At 47.8% G+C, this 15,050-nt stretch overlaps 5 protein-coding genes across 5 annotated transcripts; 2 read left to right on the top strand and 3 right to left on the bottom strand.

The window, feature by feature from the left end:
* Window positions 1-123: 123 nt before the first annotated feature.
* pps1 (tyrosine/serine/threonine protein phosphatase PPS1) lies at window positions 124-2,421 on the bottom strand (the record flags this gene model as incomplete). The annotated part of the gene is made up of 6 exons (XM_040827997.1): window positions 124-247; window positions 303-359; window positions 413-533; window positions 591-1,475; window positions 1,532-1,618; window positions 1,671-2,421. 6 exons carry the CDS (start codon window positions 2,419-2,421, stop codon window positions 124-126), a joined length of 2,025 nt encoding a protein of 674 aa, XP_040690891.1.
* A 3,888-nt stretch (window positions 2,422-6,309) lies between these two features.
* ASPWEDRAFT_50470 (tRNA methyltransferase PPM2) lies at window positions 6,310-9,793 on the bottom strand (the record flags this gene model as incomplete). The annotated part of the gene is made up of 7 exons (XM_040837447.1): window positions 6,310-6,687; window positions 6,750-6,946; window positions 7,094-7,223; window positions 7,480-8,942; window positions 8,991-9,358; window positions 9,429-9,646; window positions 9,716-9,793. The coding sequence occupies 7 exons, from the start codon at window positions 9,791-9,793 to the stop codon at window positions 6,310-6,312; spliced, it is 2,832 nt and encodes a 943-aa protein (XP_040690890.1).
* A 156-nt stretch (window positions 9,794-9,949) lies between these two features.
* Window positions 9,950-12,241, top strand: ASPWEDRAFT_38877 (phosphoinositide binding protein ATG18). The gene is made up of 5 exons (XM_040834982.1): window positions 9,950-10,380; window positions 10,442-10,596; window positions 10,712-10,871; window positions 10,931-11,810; window positions 11,857-12,241. Exons 1-5 carry the CDS (start codon window positions 10,329-10,331, stop codon window positions 11,903-11,905), a joined length of 1,296 nt encoding a protein of 431 aa, XP_040690889.1. The 5' UTR covers window positions 9,950-10,328; the 3' UTR covers window positions 11,906-12,241.
* A 379-nt stretch (window positions 12,242-12,620) lies between these two features.
* On the top strand, window positions 12,621-13,937 carry ASPWEDRAFT_50468 (tRNA(Phe) (4-demethylwyosine(37)-C(7)) aminocarboxypropyltransferase; the record flags this gene model as incomplete). The annotated part of the gene is made up of 1 exon (XM_040837446.1): window positions 12,621-13,937. One exon carries the CDS (start codon window positions 12,621-12,623, stop codon window positions 13,935-13,937), a length of 1,317 nt encoding a protein of 438 aa, XP_040690888.1.
* Window positions 13,938-14,154: 217 nt separating this feature from the next.
* On the bottom strand, window positions 14,155-14,997 carry ASPWEDRAFT_38874 (nucleobindin SSP120). Its single transcript, XM_040834981.1, has 2 exons — window positions 14,740-14,997; window positions 14,155-14,659 (listed from the first exon to the last, which is right to left on the bottom strand). The coding sequence occupies exons 1-2, from the start codon at window positions 14,864-14,866 to the stop codon at window positions 14,175-14,177; spliced, it is 612 nt and encodes a 203-aa protein (XP_040690887.1). The 5' UTR covers window positions 14,867-14,997; the 3' UTR covers window positions 14,155-14,174.
* Window positions 14,998-15,050: the final 53 nt, after the last annotated feature.

Below are 15,050 nucleotides of genomic sequence, written 5' to 3'. Positions count from 1 at the left end.
GTCAAGACAATTGCTATTACAGTAAATTTGGGGTGAAGACGGGCTTCGACTTTGGCGGGTGTCGGGTGTCTTTCAAAAGGAAAACCCTATATCTCAAGAAAGGTCCGTTGGAGTTACTTCCCACTATCTAGAGTAGGGTTTGTTCATCAATGCAATTTCACGAGCCACTGTAGCCCATTCAAGTTCCCTTTTGAGAGGTCTGTTGTGGTTCTGCAGTTGCAGCTCTTCCCATTTGAGAAGCTCGTATCTTCACTCAATTGTTAGCAATGTATAACTAACATGTCTGGTAAGGAAATGCTTACACAAATCGGAGATGAGGTTGAATGATCACATTAAGTCTTCTTGCTCGCACAAAGCAGCTGGTAAAACACATTAGCAGGGGGATCAGCCGCTTGAGAATGTCTCAACTTACTATGCCCGTGGAAAAGAAAGGCCTAGGGATGCCATAACTTCAGCAATACAGATCGTAGCTGATCTTGACACTCCAACACGACAGTGAACCAAAGTAGCACCACCATCAGTCTTTCCCTTGCCTAGTAATTTGTCTTGTTAGCCTTCTGTGTAATCAATTTTCAAGATTAAACACTTACGGATGAAGTCCAGACAGCGGTCAAATTCTTGGGTCAAGGGGTCGATGCCATTATCTTGAACCTGAGTAACATGTACCAAATTGTCGGGTCCCAGTTTGGCGAGCTCTGACTCATTCCATGAAATCGATTCGCCAATGCTCAGAATACGCTTGATACCAAGCTCCCGAAGCAGTTCCGGGTTATTAGCATGGTTCAAGTTTCCGAGGTACATGTAAGGCAAGATTCGGCTGGGAAGAGATCCATCGCAGTACTTGAACCAATCAGGATCAGGAAGGTGTGAAAAGTTTAGGGACTGCGATGCAGGGCTTTCTTGGAGAAGCCGCCCTTGGACGCTGCTGAGGAAGGCAACGTCAGATGGATAGGCAAAGAAATTACGCTCCTTTTCGCAGTGAAGTCTCAACCAGGCTTCGTGGGCCGGTACCCCTTGGGCAAACATGAAATATGCGATGGTCAACAGCGAGCTTTCAGTATACCCGTCTGGGCAGTGGATGAGGATCTTGCGAGGCTTTTTCGCGACGGCTGCCATAGAAATATCACCATCGCTGTCCGCCCCTTCCGGATTGGCCAGGTAATAAATCCATCGAACTGTGCTCACGAGATCATCGACTTCTCTAGTCTCGCCGGAAGGCAAAACAACCGAACCGGAGGAGGGGAATTCTAGGCGTTGGGGCCCGTCATCTAGTTGTCTGTTGAGCTTCGCCAGAAGGCGAGGGCCCGGGATATTTGCAAGGTCACTCGTCTCGATCAGCAAGTCGAACTTCTGGTGGTATGAACTTTCAATTGGTCCTCCCCGTAGCAAGTAATCCGGCGTTGGGCCTTGCCAGACGTTGTTTGAGATCTGTGAAGCTCGGGACATCTCGCACATCTCCAGGCGCTCCCATTGAACTGATAAAACATTAGACTTAGATTCATCGAATGGATTATCTGGGAAGTGAGCTTACAGAAATCAACGACTTGTCCCGTAATCTGGCCAAGAGAATCCACCGCGACGATACTGGGGCACTTTATCTCAACTTCACGAAATGGGCCTGCGGGCGATTAGCTTGATAAGATTGAGCCAATGAGGTTTTCGAAGCTTACTGGACAGAATGAAAGTATTATAGACTGGGTTTGCCCGTTCGGGGTCATTCTTAATCCTCCAATCATGTTGGGCAATTGCAAGTCTTCCAGCAATGTCTAGCAGGTCTCTGTGGCTGGCACCGTCTTCGCCGTAGACGATGATATCCGACAAGGTGGCCATCTTTGCAGTCTGAATTTGAAAGTTGCGAACAGAGAATCCTTCGCGAGGATCGGCTGCGATAAACTCCAATCCTGACGGTGCCAGAACCTCCTCCGGGGCGACGGCACCTTTGATCCTGGCTCTACTCAAATCGCCTCCCACTTTAACTATGGTAATTCCTCTCCAGCATCTGGGGGTTCGTCGGAGGGAACGCTTGCGATTCGTAAAGAAGCCAACCTGGAGGTTGTTTTCGGGGTGAAGTCCATGGATCCAAGGAAACATTCGCTTGGGGTCAGGCAAAGGTTGGGAAGACCAGTAGTCAATAGCAGCCCCCATCGAAACAGCATCTATGGAATACACCGGAGGGGCTTTTGACAGCCGGAAGAAGCCATCTGGTGGATAAAGAAGCGACGAGACTTGGTCGTCACTGTTATGTTTGGTGACGGGTGGTGCTGAGTGAGAGATGATGGGAGAAGGGCCTGTCGGGCAGACGGGAAGATGCTTGTTTGGAATCGGGGTGGTCGTTCTGTTGAGGCTCAGGGCAGGGGATATGCCAGAGGGGGGAGGAGTCGAATGTCGCAGCGTCTGCTGCTGAACCACGACTGTAGCCATGGTCGATCACAGTAGATGATATTCAATAAATGGATGTCTCAGGCTTAGGATCCTGGTTGATAATGCTCAGTCAAGAAGTGCAAATCAACAGTGCATTCTTTATAGGATATCCTAAGGAAAGCGATCATTTATATGTGCAAATGAACCGCTAATCACGCCTAAGAGAGGCTATTCATCAGTGAAATGTTTAGGATAGGGGGAGAGGTGAAACAAGACCACATACCAGTGAACGTAAAAGTCCAAGACAGAACTTGACAGTATGATGACAATGCAAGTGAAGATTCAGATGAAATGAAGGACTAGAATCCAACCAGGTCTCAAGAAGAATATGGGAATTGCGATGAGACTGAAGGACGGGGGGGGGATAGATAGATGAAGTAATGCGACGCGACCCAAGATAAGGAACCCCAGGACGACGATGACGAAGGGTGATAGAAAGATGCAAGAAAGAAGAAAGAGGGAGGATTAAGAAGAGAGAAAGAAGAGGAAAAATAGGCGATACTGAGTAGAAGTAGTCGTCCGAGCGAAGAAGTGTTGTTGTTGTATCTCCAAGCAGTTCCGGGGAGAGGGTGGGGAGGGGTAAGCCTTACAGTCTGGCGGCGCTTGGCTCGTGCTCCGGGGGATGTGCAGGCGTATGTAACTATGGTAATGATGATACGAGTTATTGAAATCAAATCCAATAATAATCAATAACTCAATCAAAGATAATTCATTGTTATATCCATTATATTACTGTGTGCTGTTTGCGGAATATGGATGACGATGCTCGACATTCTCCTGCCTTGATGTCCCACCTGTCCTTGACGCCAACACTTTCTCTCCATCTCGGCCAACCCAATCTGCTCGCCATCCGGAATCGACACAGCAGAAAAGAGAAAAAGGAAAAAACCGGTCCTAGGATTGGTATCGCAGTCAAGACGACGAGAATCCCCGTAATCCAGTGCAGCACACCAATGCAGCGTCTTCCCTCCCCTCCATCATTTGCCTGATACCCAACGGTCGGTGGCAAGGATCCTTCGTTCTTTGTCCACTGAGCCATGGGGCATCCAACTCACTCCCCTCCTTTTCTTTCTCTTCTCCTCTTCTTTTCTCTCTCCCCTCACTTCGGAATCTAACTGCGATCGGGATAGTTTGCAAAGTTTGGTTCCTATGACGATGACATTATTTTCTCTCTGTTGACCAGGTACGTTCGGCTGGTTAGATCCCTTCTCCCCCTCCTCCCGTCCCCCCGAAATATACCCACTTGGGGTGGTGATGACTTGGAACCTAACCTGAACCACAGACACAGGGCAGACTAATCTATTCCATGCACGTTGTTCATACTCATACATATGCACCTATGCACACCAGATTTCTAGCAGCCACCCTTTCCTCCTCTCTGACAGTGCCACTTTGGGCCTACCGTTCGGTCCGGCTGGCATTGCGCCCGACCTGAGGCTATCCGAGCCCCCCCAGTTCTGGCTGAAACATGCCAACTTTTCACCCTCGCATGCAGATGCAGGAATGTAGCCTCTGAATACTTAAGGATATTCCTCGATGACTCCCCGTCGCGATGAATTGGCACATGTCCTAAGAAGCAATTATCAATCTCAACTCCCCGCGAGAAATAAAGCCACTACACGTGTGAGATAGCATCCAGAGAATATACATCTATGGAACCAGCGCTTTTGCCGTGGTATCAATGCACACAAGACCAGGTTTCGGGAGAAAGCACCCTACATGTGCATTACCTAACCAGTAGCTGACGATTTAGGTTGGAAGAACCATGGGCCATCCATCATAATGACCTAGCTTTCTCCAAATATTGCCTCTTGCCCACGAATAGTATTTTCCAAGCCTATCGCCTCGTATAAAATCGCAATGTCTTTAGCTTCTACGACCAAAGTCAATCCACCACATCCAGACCGTCATAGACAAGGGCCAGTGCTCCAGCATCATGTGGTTTTACTGGCATCTACCGACATCCTTGTCTCCAGATCGTGGTTACGGTATTGTTGTTTTCCAAAAACAGGGTTTCTTCATCCCCATGTCCGATACTAGAAGCTTTGGATCAGGCCGTTAGATATAGCTTGTATCTCATGTCCATCAACTTCAAGCCATCGAGTCTAACCCATATCATCGAAAAGCTGGACACGGAAACATCAAGTAGGACATCCGGTGATCAAGGGTTTCATACAATTTCTATCTTCAATGTCAAGAGGAAATTAAAGTTGAAGCGTCTCTCGGTGGAAAGCTATTCCAGAGCAATTAACTTCTTAGTATCTCTCATTATTTATAGTAGATAAGCTGTTTTATCTAAGGTTAGCTATATTGAACTAGACAACGGCATTATTATCGGGCTCCAATGATGACTACATCATCACGAGCCTAGATCAACAATCCCAACTTTTGATAAGACTTCGCTCCACCAGAGTATATATCCACATGATTTTATTTTACGTATTCCTCCTATCATGGATCTTTAGCTATCTAGCTATTCATGCGTAGATGTGTATCCAAGACTCCTAAGGTAAATAATGACGAAATACATTATTTCTACGTATAGTTAGATAAACCCATGTCACATGACGCTTCGGCTTCTTTCGTCCTTCAACCTTCAACTTGTCTTTCTTTGATTGACCACTTCACCCAAAACGCCTATCCACCGAACAGAATCCTTCGCTTGGCCACGGTCATCATGAGACCATCATACTAACAATAGTCAGCCCCATATTTATCATCTTCACATATGCTCCTGTCGACGGAACCCGCATTCGATGCAGATCATAAGATTTATGACACCACTCCAGCAGCAAAGAAGCGTTTTGAGAAGCTGACTGACGTCTACGAGACCAAAGCCATTGGGCCACGATTCTTCAAAGAGGCTGAGTTATTACATTTTCTTCTTTCAGAACAAACCAGTTAGGCGGGGTGTATTTGCTGATGAGGGCAATTCCGATTCATAATGATACCCCGCGTGAAGACGAGTAGTCGTCTTCTGTACATTCCGACTATCTTCAACTGCGAAATGTAGTCAAGATGGCTACATTTGATCGGGATATTGTTGTCCTACTCTGATCATCATCATCATCGGACTAGATCGACAGTTTGGATTCTTGATAAGACTTTCGGCATGATCCGACTCTGCTCCACCAGGAACATGTATCCACAAACATATCCACATTGTTTTGTCCTAATTTACGCAACATCCCAGTCGTGGATCTCTAATTACCGACTCAGCGTGGGATGTCTAATCCACGGGTTCAATCTTGGTCAATTCTCATGGAAAGAGAACTGTCGACCCTGGATGGGTGTTCCTGAACAACTGAATAGTGACAACTCTTGAATTATGTTCATCTAAACTAAGCACGCCAAGATAATCATTTCAGGCTTGTGGACTGATCATCCTAAATCGTGCTGAACTTTTATCGGATCAATTGCTCGGCCTTCAGACTGTGTCTTTGGGCCGGAAGTTGCTTGTGCTATACAAGCGCTTATCCCTCAATCACAAACGATTGAGGATCAGGTATATGCCAATGCTGTGTGACTTGAGTTGAACCCAAACCTCTATATTTGTATGACATCCCACCAGCCATTCGAAGCCCCCCACATGCAATTAGTCCGAAAAACTCGGTTTCTTTTTGCTGTTATCTCGAGACTTTGAATGGATAATATGGCTATGAGTACTGCCATGGTGGCCAAAGTCAACAAAGGCGAGATTATTCCACCTTCAGCCATGCAAGTTGACGGGTTCCAGCATTCCACTCGAGTAACAATTGATAGCACCGTGTGACCCATGTCGCTTTGCATTTGAACTGCTGTATATCATATTTTGGCCTTTTCCTTCAGTTCTTGTGCCAGTCTCAGCAGATAGAACCGAGACATATCAGGTGGAAGCCCCTCGAAGGACTATGCAATCTTCTGCACATCATTTCTGCACTTCTCGTACGCCTGCAAATCGCGGTTCCCGTAAACATCCCGACCGGCTGCGTAGCCCTTGTCAAGATTGCGAAAGAAAACGTTCACCGCAACACTGACTTGTTTATTCGGAGATGCCGTGTGTAGCCATAGGGGAGGAGGGATGAGTAGAATGTCGCCGGGTTTCAAAGTGACTTCCTGAGGAGACGTGATTGGGATGGAAAGAATGGACCCGGCTTCGTCATCCTGAAAGATGTCGGTGGGGGAACTCGAGGCCCCGACGGGGACATGTAAATATTGCACATCTCCAGGGGGAAAGATGACGAGTCCTCTCTCGCCACGGATTTGACACAGGACGTTTCCCATAACCTAGATTCAGTCATGCTAAGTAGGGCGCTTTCCTGGTATTGCAGCTATGGGCTTCAACTTACATCATAATGAAGCCACATGCCAACTGACCCTGATATCCTCAGGGGTGAGCCCTGAACGTTCTCGGCTGTTATTGACAGCTGCTCTGGTAGCCGAAAATCATCCTTCAATCCCGGGAATTCCGCGGCCAGATCAGCAGGCAGTTTTGATGGCTGATCAGCAGAGATGGTTTGGAGGTATTGGCGGCCACCAGCGTGTACTTCATCCAAGATAGTACCAAAGGGTTTGGTGGGTGTAGGAGAAGTTTTCGGGCTGGAAATTCATGTTCTCTGGCCCAGTCTCATGCACAACGACTTTTCGGATGTTAGCTGACACTCAGCTATGAGTCAACCCCGTTCAGCCTTACCTTGCGATCGCTGCCAACGGTGCTGGCCAGGTATTCCTTTGTTCCAGCGCTCAGTACAAGGCCCAATATCAGATCCCTTAATGACCACCGGTTTTCCATTCGCCAACACTTGTTGAAATCGGGCAGAAGACTGAATTTGGACCCCAGGGGTCGATGCGATATCTTTTATCATTCACCGTCCCGAAATTCTGAATCGGTGATGATTTAGACGGTACGAAACAAATGCTACGGTGGTAGGCCATACATTTTTATTTGACCTGACCAAGGTTAATTAGCGTTAATTTGGATATGAAACGATCATTCATTGCCCCTGTCCCCTACTTTCCATGGGTTTCACTCCGCATATGTAATATTTAGTGTTCTTTCAAGTCCTTAATAGGCTGCACGCTTTCGGGCATCAGTTCCCATGTATTTTCCAGAGTCGAATCGGAGCGCTTCTTCAGCAACCAGGTTCCCTCAGTCCAGAACGTTCCGAAGGCAAAGCAAACAGCCCCGCCGCCCAGGATCAAGACCTGGTTCGGATCAGTCGCGCACGAGGCATGGCCTGTCAACAGGGGTCTTGGGCCGTGGAATTCAGCACCGAGGCCTATGCTGGAAATGAGGCAGTCGTTCCATGGCTTGACGCCATTCAGGATGTTTAGGAGCTCTGTGGAATCGAGTAGCATGATCACCTTATCGTGGGGAATAATCTGCCTTGGCATGATACCACCAATAATGACCAGTCCCCAGGAGGTTTGGTTGACTGTGGCAGCGAACCGATTGATGTATTTGAACAATGGCGAAGTAGCTCGGAATTCCTGTGTGATGTCTTTCAGATCCAAAAAGAAGGTCCCGTCACTCTTCTGCGACAGATTCCACGTCCAGAAATCTTCCAGGACAGTCCTGTCGGCTCCGATTCCTCCAAAGACAACTCCAGATGTGCTGCTGAGGTTTCCAAGACAAGCCCCAAAACGGGCACTTGGTTTCGGGGCGTTTGTCTCGACTGTTTGCCATCCGTTTCCGTTGTTGCTCCAGAGCAGCCAAGTGTCCAAGGGCTGGCCTTCCTTGGTTTTTCCTCCATAAATCAGGACGCCTTCAGTGCCAGATTTCAGAGTCACTTTAGTTGCACTGTGTCTGAACCGAGGTGTCGCAAGGCTGTCAACGGCGCTCCATTTGTTATCTTGTCTGAGCCAGCAATCCTGGAGGACCGCCGCTGGAGAGGTTCTGCCACCGACAAGCAAACAGTTGCCGTTACCGAGAGTCGTTGCTGTATGGCACATCCGTGCAGAGATATCCCGTGATGGGAAGGTCTGAAGTGGGCTTGTGGTCTCCTTGGATGTGGCATAAAGGTCTGTAGTTGCAAGCCGAGTCTGACGGCCTAATCCTCCGTGGTAGCCTATGGATTTCTCGCTGTCCGGGATCAGAACGCCAAATCTTCGCTGGCCAACTCCCGGGGGACAGTGAGGCAGTAACTTGAAATCATTAGATGCGTTATACTTTGAGTCAACCTCTTGGTCTGGTGTTGATTCCCCGTTTGAATCGGGTTGCCGTGTCGATGCATGTAAAAGGAAGTAATGGGAGGCATAGAGCGAGAATTCCTCGGACTCGTCAACTGGTTCGATGTCATCGAGGGATATTCTTGTCGAAGGACTAAGGAAGTCGTCATCTGACCACAGGTCCCAGAGACTTCTTGCCCGTACTTGAGCCCAGTCTGCATTCTTGAACCGCTGTTCCTGTTCTTGCAGCGAGGGGAACTCGTGAATTGAATGCAAGGGTGCACCGCATTTGCTGAAATGCTTCATCATGGTCGATGCAAACGGATGGTTTGGGCCGTCAGGGAAAAACTGTTCCAAAATGCAGAATTGCACATCTTCAGTAGTTAGCTGGTTGTCGTTCCTGCATCGATGGAGTGTCTAACCGCTACTCAGCTTGGAAGCCCAGTTGACGACAGCACCGGCCGACTTGACGTCCATATATGTCAAAGAGACCTCTGCCAGACACAGGATCGAGCATTCAGAAGAAGGGAAAACTTCAGCATTCAAAGTATCCTCCAGCTTCTTCAGGTTTCTCAAATCACAGCCTATGGCCTTGTACCGATCACTGCGCACCTGCACTGCACTCTCGTCGGGCAGAAACTCTACATTCTCGAGAAGTTCTGTGATCTCCGGGGTTCCATGGATTGCGGTTTTCTTATTGAGCATCAGCTTCTCATAGTCGATGTCCACAAACGTTGTATCTCTACACAATGGACCTTCGGCGCTGAGAAGCATAAACGGAAGCGGATCACTACGACAGCCCAACTTAGCATACTATCCCGCCTAATATCTTGTTCTGCAACCAGATTTCTACGACTCACAATCCACATCCCAGGCTCAGGACGAATTTGGGTTTATCCGATGGCTCTTTCATAAAGCGTCGCACCGACTCTTTCATCGCATACATGCGCAGCCAGTATCCGCGGTTGATCACAGGCGATCGTCTCAGTGGTTTTTTGACAAAGTATTGGAAGAAATGGGGCTTAGGGTAATAGAGCATCTCGACGCTTCGTTTCGATACGATGCTGCTATTGTTCGTCTATTTTCCGACCTTGTAGTTAGTATGCGCCGCTGTCAATCGAACTGTAGAACAAAAAGAAAAACCAACCCCCATAACCAAATCCGCCTCCCTGAGCGCCTTTGCACTCGGGCCAGCCGTGGCTGCTGGCTTTTTTGCTGACCCCATGGCTGTAAATCGTGAAAATGCGTCGTCGATCAGTGGCTGGAGGGGTGTAATTTTGTGTGTCGCCGGCATTGATTAATCAAGATGTGGCCCAAGCGTCGCGAATCGCTCGCTTGCCGCGTCTGACCCCAAAGGGAGACCCCCAAGGCGGCGACGAAACAAACGTCAACGAACGAACTGCTGTTCAGCGATCCCCCGGATCCTTCGTGATACTTACATACATACATACCTTTGCTATCGTCTATCCACTTGTCGACTATCTACTGGCTGATTGTTCTTGCTGGGCATGCAGTGCATCGGCCGATGAGCCACGGGAAATGCGACGCGAGGATCGATTGTCTGTGACGCAAGTTCCCACTCCTGCGATGGGATCGTCTTGAAACCCCTCCGCCTTCATCCCATTCCCATCATTATTTCCGATTTGCTACCGCGGAGTATTTATTTTGTTGAGGATCCGACGAACTAGGGTCCTGAGATCGAGGGTGGGATTATTTTCTTTTGCCTGTGGCGCATTCATATTTGATCGGAGGTCGACAAGATGGCGATGAACTTCGTGACGTTCAACCAGGACTACAGCTATCTGGCTGTTGGTAAGAAGAACTCCCTCTAGTTCGATTATATCCTTGAAACACACTGGTTGACATCGATCAGCGACGTCCAAAGGGTTTCGAATATTCACAACGGATCCGTTCGCCAAAAGCTATGAGACCAAAGAAGGCAATATCGCTCTCATTGAGATGCTGTTCTCGACATCCCTGGTTGCCCTGATTCTATCGCCCCGTCGCCTTCAGATCACTAATACCAAGGTTCGTAGGAAATCCCGACCAGAAATCTTAGAATTCTATAAAACATTTATCTGAATGTCTGTTTGTTTGCTGCTTGGACACATTTGGTTAACACTCGTTTTCTCTATAACCATAGCGCCAATCTACAATATGCGAATTGACATTTCCGACGACGGTACTAGCAGTCAAGTTGAACCGAAAGCGACTGGTGATTGTTCTAGAAGACCAGATTTACCTCTACGATATCCAGACCATGAAGCTCTTGTATACAATCGAAACATCACCGAACCCCCACGGTAAGACCGGACTGCTCTCCTATGATCGATGACGGACACGACTTCTAATACTACAACAGCAATATGCTCCCTATCGCCGTCTTCTGAGAACTGCTATCTCGCATACCCTCTTCCGCAGAAAGCGCCCCCTGCATCGTTTAATCCTCCATCCCATGCTCCTCCCGGAACGACTCACGTCTCACCGACAAGCGGCGATGTCTTGATATTCGACACTTTGAAACTGGAAGCAATCAACGTCGTCGAGGCCCACCGATCTCCGTTAGCATGCATCACGCTCAATAGTGAGGGAACACTTCTGGCGACTGCTTCTGACAAGGGAACTATCATCCGGGTGTTTTCGGTTCCCGATGGCCACAAACTATATCAATTCCGACGAGGCTCCATGCCCTCCAGAATCTATAGCATGTCCTTCAATACCACCTCAACTCTCCTTTGCGTTTCTTCTTCCACGGAGACGATTCATTTATTCAAACTGATTCAAGGTCAAACCTCGGATGGTTCACCTTCGTCTTCTTCCCCTGTGGGCCGCGAGAGGGCTTTCAGTGCAAGCTCTTCCACATATTCTCCAGACGGCGACGAAACGAGCGGGGAGATAGCGGGGTCTCCCGACTTTGCTTCGAGGAAGCATAATGGGACACTGATGGGAATGCTTCGGCGAACTTCACAGAATGTCGGAAGCACCGTTGCTGCCACGGTTGGTGGCTATCTTCCCAAGGGGGTCAGTGAGATGTGGGAACCAGCACGGGATTTTGCTTGGATCAAACTACCAAAACCGAATCAAGGGCCTGGTGGACATGCGAACACCGGGCCCCTTAGGAGCGTGGTTGCAATGAGCAGCAACACTCCCCAAGTAATGGTTGTAACCAGCGATGGTAACTTTTACGTGTTCAATATCGATCTTTCCAAAGGTGGAGAGGGAACTCTGACCAAACAATACTCGTAAGTTGCATGCCGCTTTATTTTGAAATGAGACTAACAATACTAGGGTACTTGATTCCAATGATAGATTGGGATACTCAGTAACAGATTACTGAGTTTCTTTAATTCGTCACATATATTAGTATTATTTTTTTGCCCAGAAATTGCCAGCGTTGGGTTCTTTATTTGAAGCGTCTTTCTATTCGTTTGGTGCAGGCCGTTCCAATGTCTTTCTCCTTTGCTGCTCCATTTGATATGCATTTTCTCCATCTGCGCTTTGCAGGATATATTTTATCTAAACGCTCTACCATGAGAAGATACTCCGTACAAGCTTTATGTATATAGCCTTGTTGTCACATCTATTATTATAGCTATACACCTGTTTGTAATTCGTAGCAGCCTGCAATTTCTATTTTACGTGCTTATAAATGAGTCGTCATTTTGTATTCCCACTGTATTGTTCTCTTCATAATGCAAATTATAAAAAGCATTGCTCTGATGATATCTGACGGTTACTCCGTATGCAGAAGATGTATATAAGTCACGTGGCGGATATGCAATAAAAAATATCATAGACCCTCGATCTCCACCACTTTTACAGACCACAGTGGCCATTCAGCACGACTGACGAACGGTGAAAGAATTTTCCTATAATCAGTAATGAAAGGAGACGGCCATCCATTACAACAGACCATTCCGCATACACGAGGAATTCATTTATTGCTTTCTCCAATACTATATTGATGTACCAACACACGATATTTGATTCCATTGATAGCCAATTTTTTTTTTTCCCCATTAAAAGATTGATTTACTAAGAATCGCCATAGTATGGATTCAAGTAATCCGGAAAGCAGCTCCAATCATGCCAAAAATGGCCCCAAGGCCAAGGGCCGACACGAGGAGAAACGCCCAGCGAGGAAGAGCTCAAACCAACTGCAGAAAGGAATACAGGATTTCCTGGAACGCCTACCGTCATCAATATTCTCGGATAATGGTTTATCGTTAGAAATTATCTCATCTTCTCTCCCTAAACGATACACTGTTTACCAACCCTTGCTACTGCTCTCTGCGAATGCTTTCAGCGCCCCCGCACCCTGGGGTGCTCTCTACGCAGTATTGAATGAGGATCAACGACAGGATCTTTATGCCTCGATGCTTAAGGCTTTTAGTGGAACGAGCGTGACACATATGGCTATCAACGCCCCTATCACGCTCACAGACACCCAAGGCCACGAGAATAGGATGCGGAGTCCTGTGGGGTTGATACCTCTGCATGGGTATTTTGGACATTTGCGTTCGGGAGATGGGGAAGAGGTGCAGCCGATGGAGAGTGACTTTGAGAATGCTCTCTGGGTTCGCACTTTGCAGAACAATGGGATTATTCAAGTCTGGGCACCGCTTTACACGATGTTCTCTCGCGGAAATATCACCGAAAAGGCTCGGATATTAGGCCATGGGGGACTGTTTGAAGGACTTGACGAGCTTTCACTTGGGGGCGACTCTGTTGAGGAAATCAGTGTTGTGGATATGTACGCGGGTATTGGTTATTTTGTCTTCTCATATCTGCGAAGAGGAGTCAAGAGAGTATGGGGATTTGAGCTCAATGGCTGGTCGGTTGAAGGATTACGAAGGGGGTGCATGGAGAACGGATGGGGATGCAAAGTGGTCAAGGTGCAAAACGATGGCAAGTTGGATGAATCCCTTCCGGAGCTGGTTCGCAATCTCAAAGATACGGATCGTGTTGTCATCTTTCATGGGGACAACCGGTTTGCGGCGGACATTATAAATGAAACTAAGGGCATCATGGAAGCCCAAGGAGCATGGAGCAGTATCAGACATGTCAATTTGGGACTTCTCCCATCATCACGTCCTGCTTGGGACAGTGCTTGCAAGATGCTTGATTTCCAGCGAGGAGGCTGGGCCCATGTCCACGAAAATGTTGCCATTCAAGACATCGACCAGATGAAGGAAGATATCGTTTTCGAAATGACGAGACTGCGGACTCAAGATCAGGACCGATTAAAACCGGCGAAATTGGCGTTGGCTGCTGAATGCCGACATGTTGAGCATGTTAAGACCTATGCACCAGGAGTTATGCATTGCGTTTTCGACATCAAGATACCGTCTTATGACAGCTGCCCCTAAGATAATTCCATATGAATTTGGCACCCTCGAAACTGTCTCTCGAAAACATATACCCCATACTATAATCACGGCGGTGTTGAGTGACACGAGAATCATTCATACTGCAGTCCATGGAGATTGAAAATTCAACAGAAAGGGTATCGATTAAGCAGCCTCCCGTGTGGTGTAACCGACGCTCAGACTCATTTATGAAACAAAACATATATACATCGACAGAAGACGGACCGTGGACCCCCATTAAGGCTGTCGGAGGAACTTCTGGGGTATATTGCCCTCAACGATCGGCATCTTCTCTAGCTGCTCGAGCCTATCTGCAGCATCCTCCTCTTGGTCATGTTTCCGGAAGTGCTCGATATCTTCAGGGTGTGTCAGGTCCTCCTCCTTGGCATCGTCGCCGTGGTATTTCTCGAAGTGATGAATTTCGTATTCATACTCAATGTCACCATGATGACCGGGACCGAATCCAAGGTCAGGCAACCGTTTACCCTCCGAGCTTAGACGCATCCATTCAGCGCGAGTAATGACCCCGGTGTTTGCAGGATCGAAGATCGCAAATACCTCGCGAATGGCATTTGCCTTGCGATCCTCGCTCACTCCGGCATTCGACTCATCACTCATACCATATGTCTTCCGAACCTCGCTGGTTGTCCATGTTCCAGAGGAATCATAATCGTGAAGGGCAAAGAAGGAGCCGGCGTCGAAAGAATCAATGTGGTGTTCCTCTGTCGAGCCAAGTTGTCAATAGGGGTTGTTCTATAGGTCGCATCCCATAGAAACTGTAGGGTCCAAGCAATGATCTTACCTTGCATATGTCGGATTGACCAGTCGTCAGAAGGGTTCTGCTCATTGGAATGAGAGCCATGGGCATTTGCAAAGCCGCTGCTGAGAACCAGCAACGCAGTCGCGAGACCGACTGAACGGACGAGCATTCTGGTTTAGATAGCTAATAGCTTTTTTTCTTACTGTAACAATTGAATGGTAACCACAATTATGATCAATAACTTCTCTCTTAAATATGATAGCCTTCGCCCCCAGCGTCGTCTGGTTGCTGTCCTTTCGGCGCCGTAAGCTTGTTTCCCTCTGTTTGCAGTGTTTGCACCGAACAGCTCGACC

Source organism: Aspergillus wentii (genome assembly GCF_001890725.1).
Source record: "Aspergillus wentii DTO 134E9 unplaced genomic scaffold ASPWEscaffold_3, whole genome shotgun sequence".
NCBI lineage: Eukaryota > Fungi > Ascomycota > Eurotiomycetes > Eurotiales > Aspergillaceae > Aspergillus > Aspergillus wentii.
This window is presented reverse-complemented; position numbering and strand designations above follow the sequence as displayed.

Bases quoted from the DNA above. Each gene is read 5' to 3' on its own strand.
- ASPWEDRAFT_38874 (XM_040834981.1), bottom strand. From the start codon at position 14,866: ATGCTCGTCCGTTCAGTCGGTCTCGCGACTGCGTTGCTGGTTCTCAGC. The intron at 14,660-14,739 runs GTAAGATCATTG...TTGGCTCGACAG, and splicing joins GTCAATCCGACATATGCAAG to AGGAACACCACATTGATTCT.
- ASPWEDRAFT_38877 (XM_040834982.1), top strand. From the start codon at position 10,329: ATGGCGATGAACTTCGTGACGTTCAACCAGGACTACAGCTATCTGGCT. The intron at 10,597-10,711 runs GTTCGTAGGAAA...CTATAACCATAG, and splicing joins TTCAGATCACTAATACCAAG to CGCCAATCTACAATATGCGA. The intron at 10,872-10,930 runs GTAAGACCGGAC...ATACTACAACAG, and splicing joins AACATCACCGAACCCCCACG to CAATATGCTCCCTATCGCCG.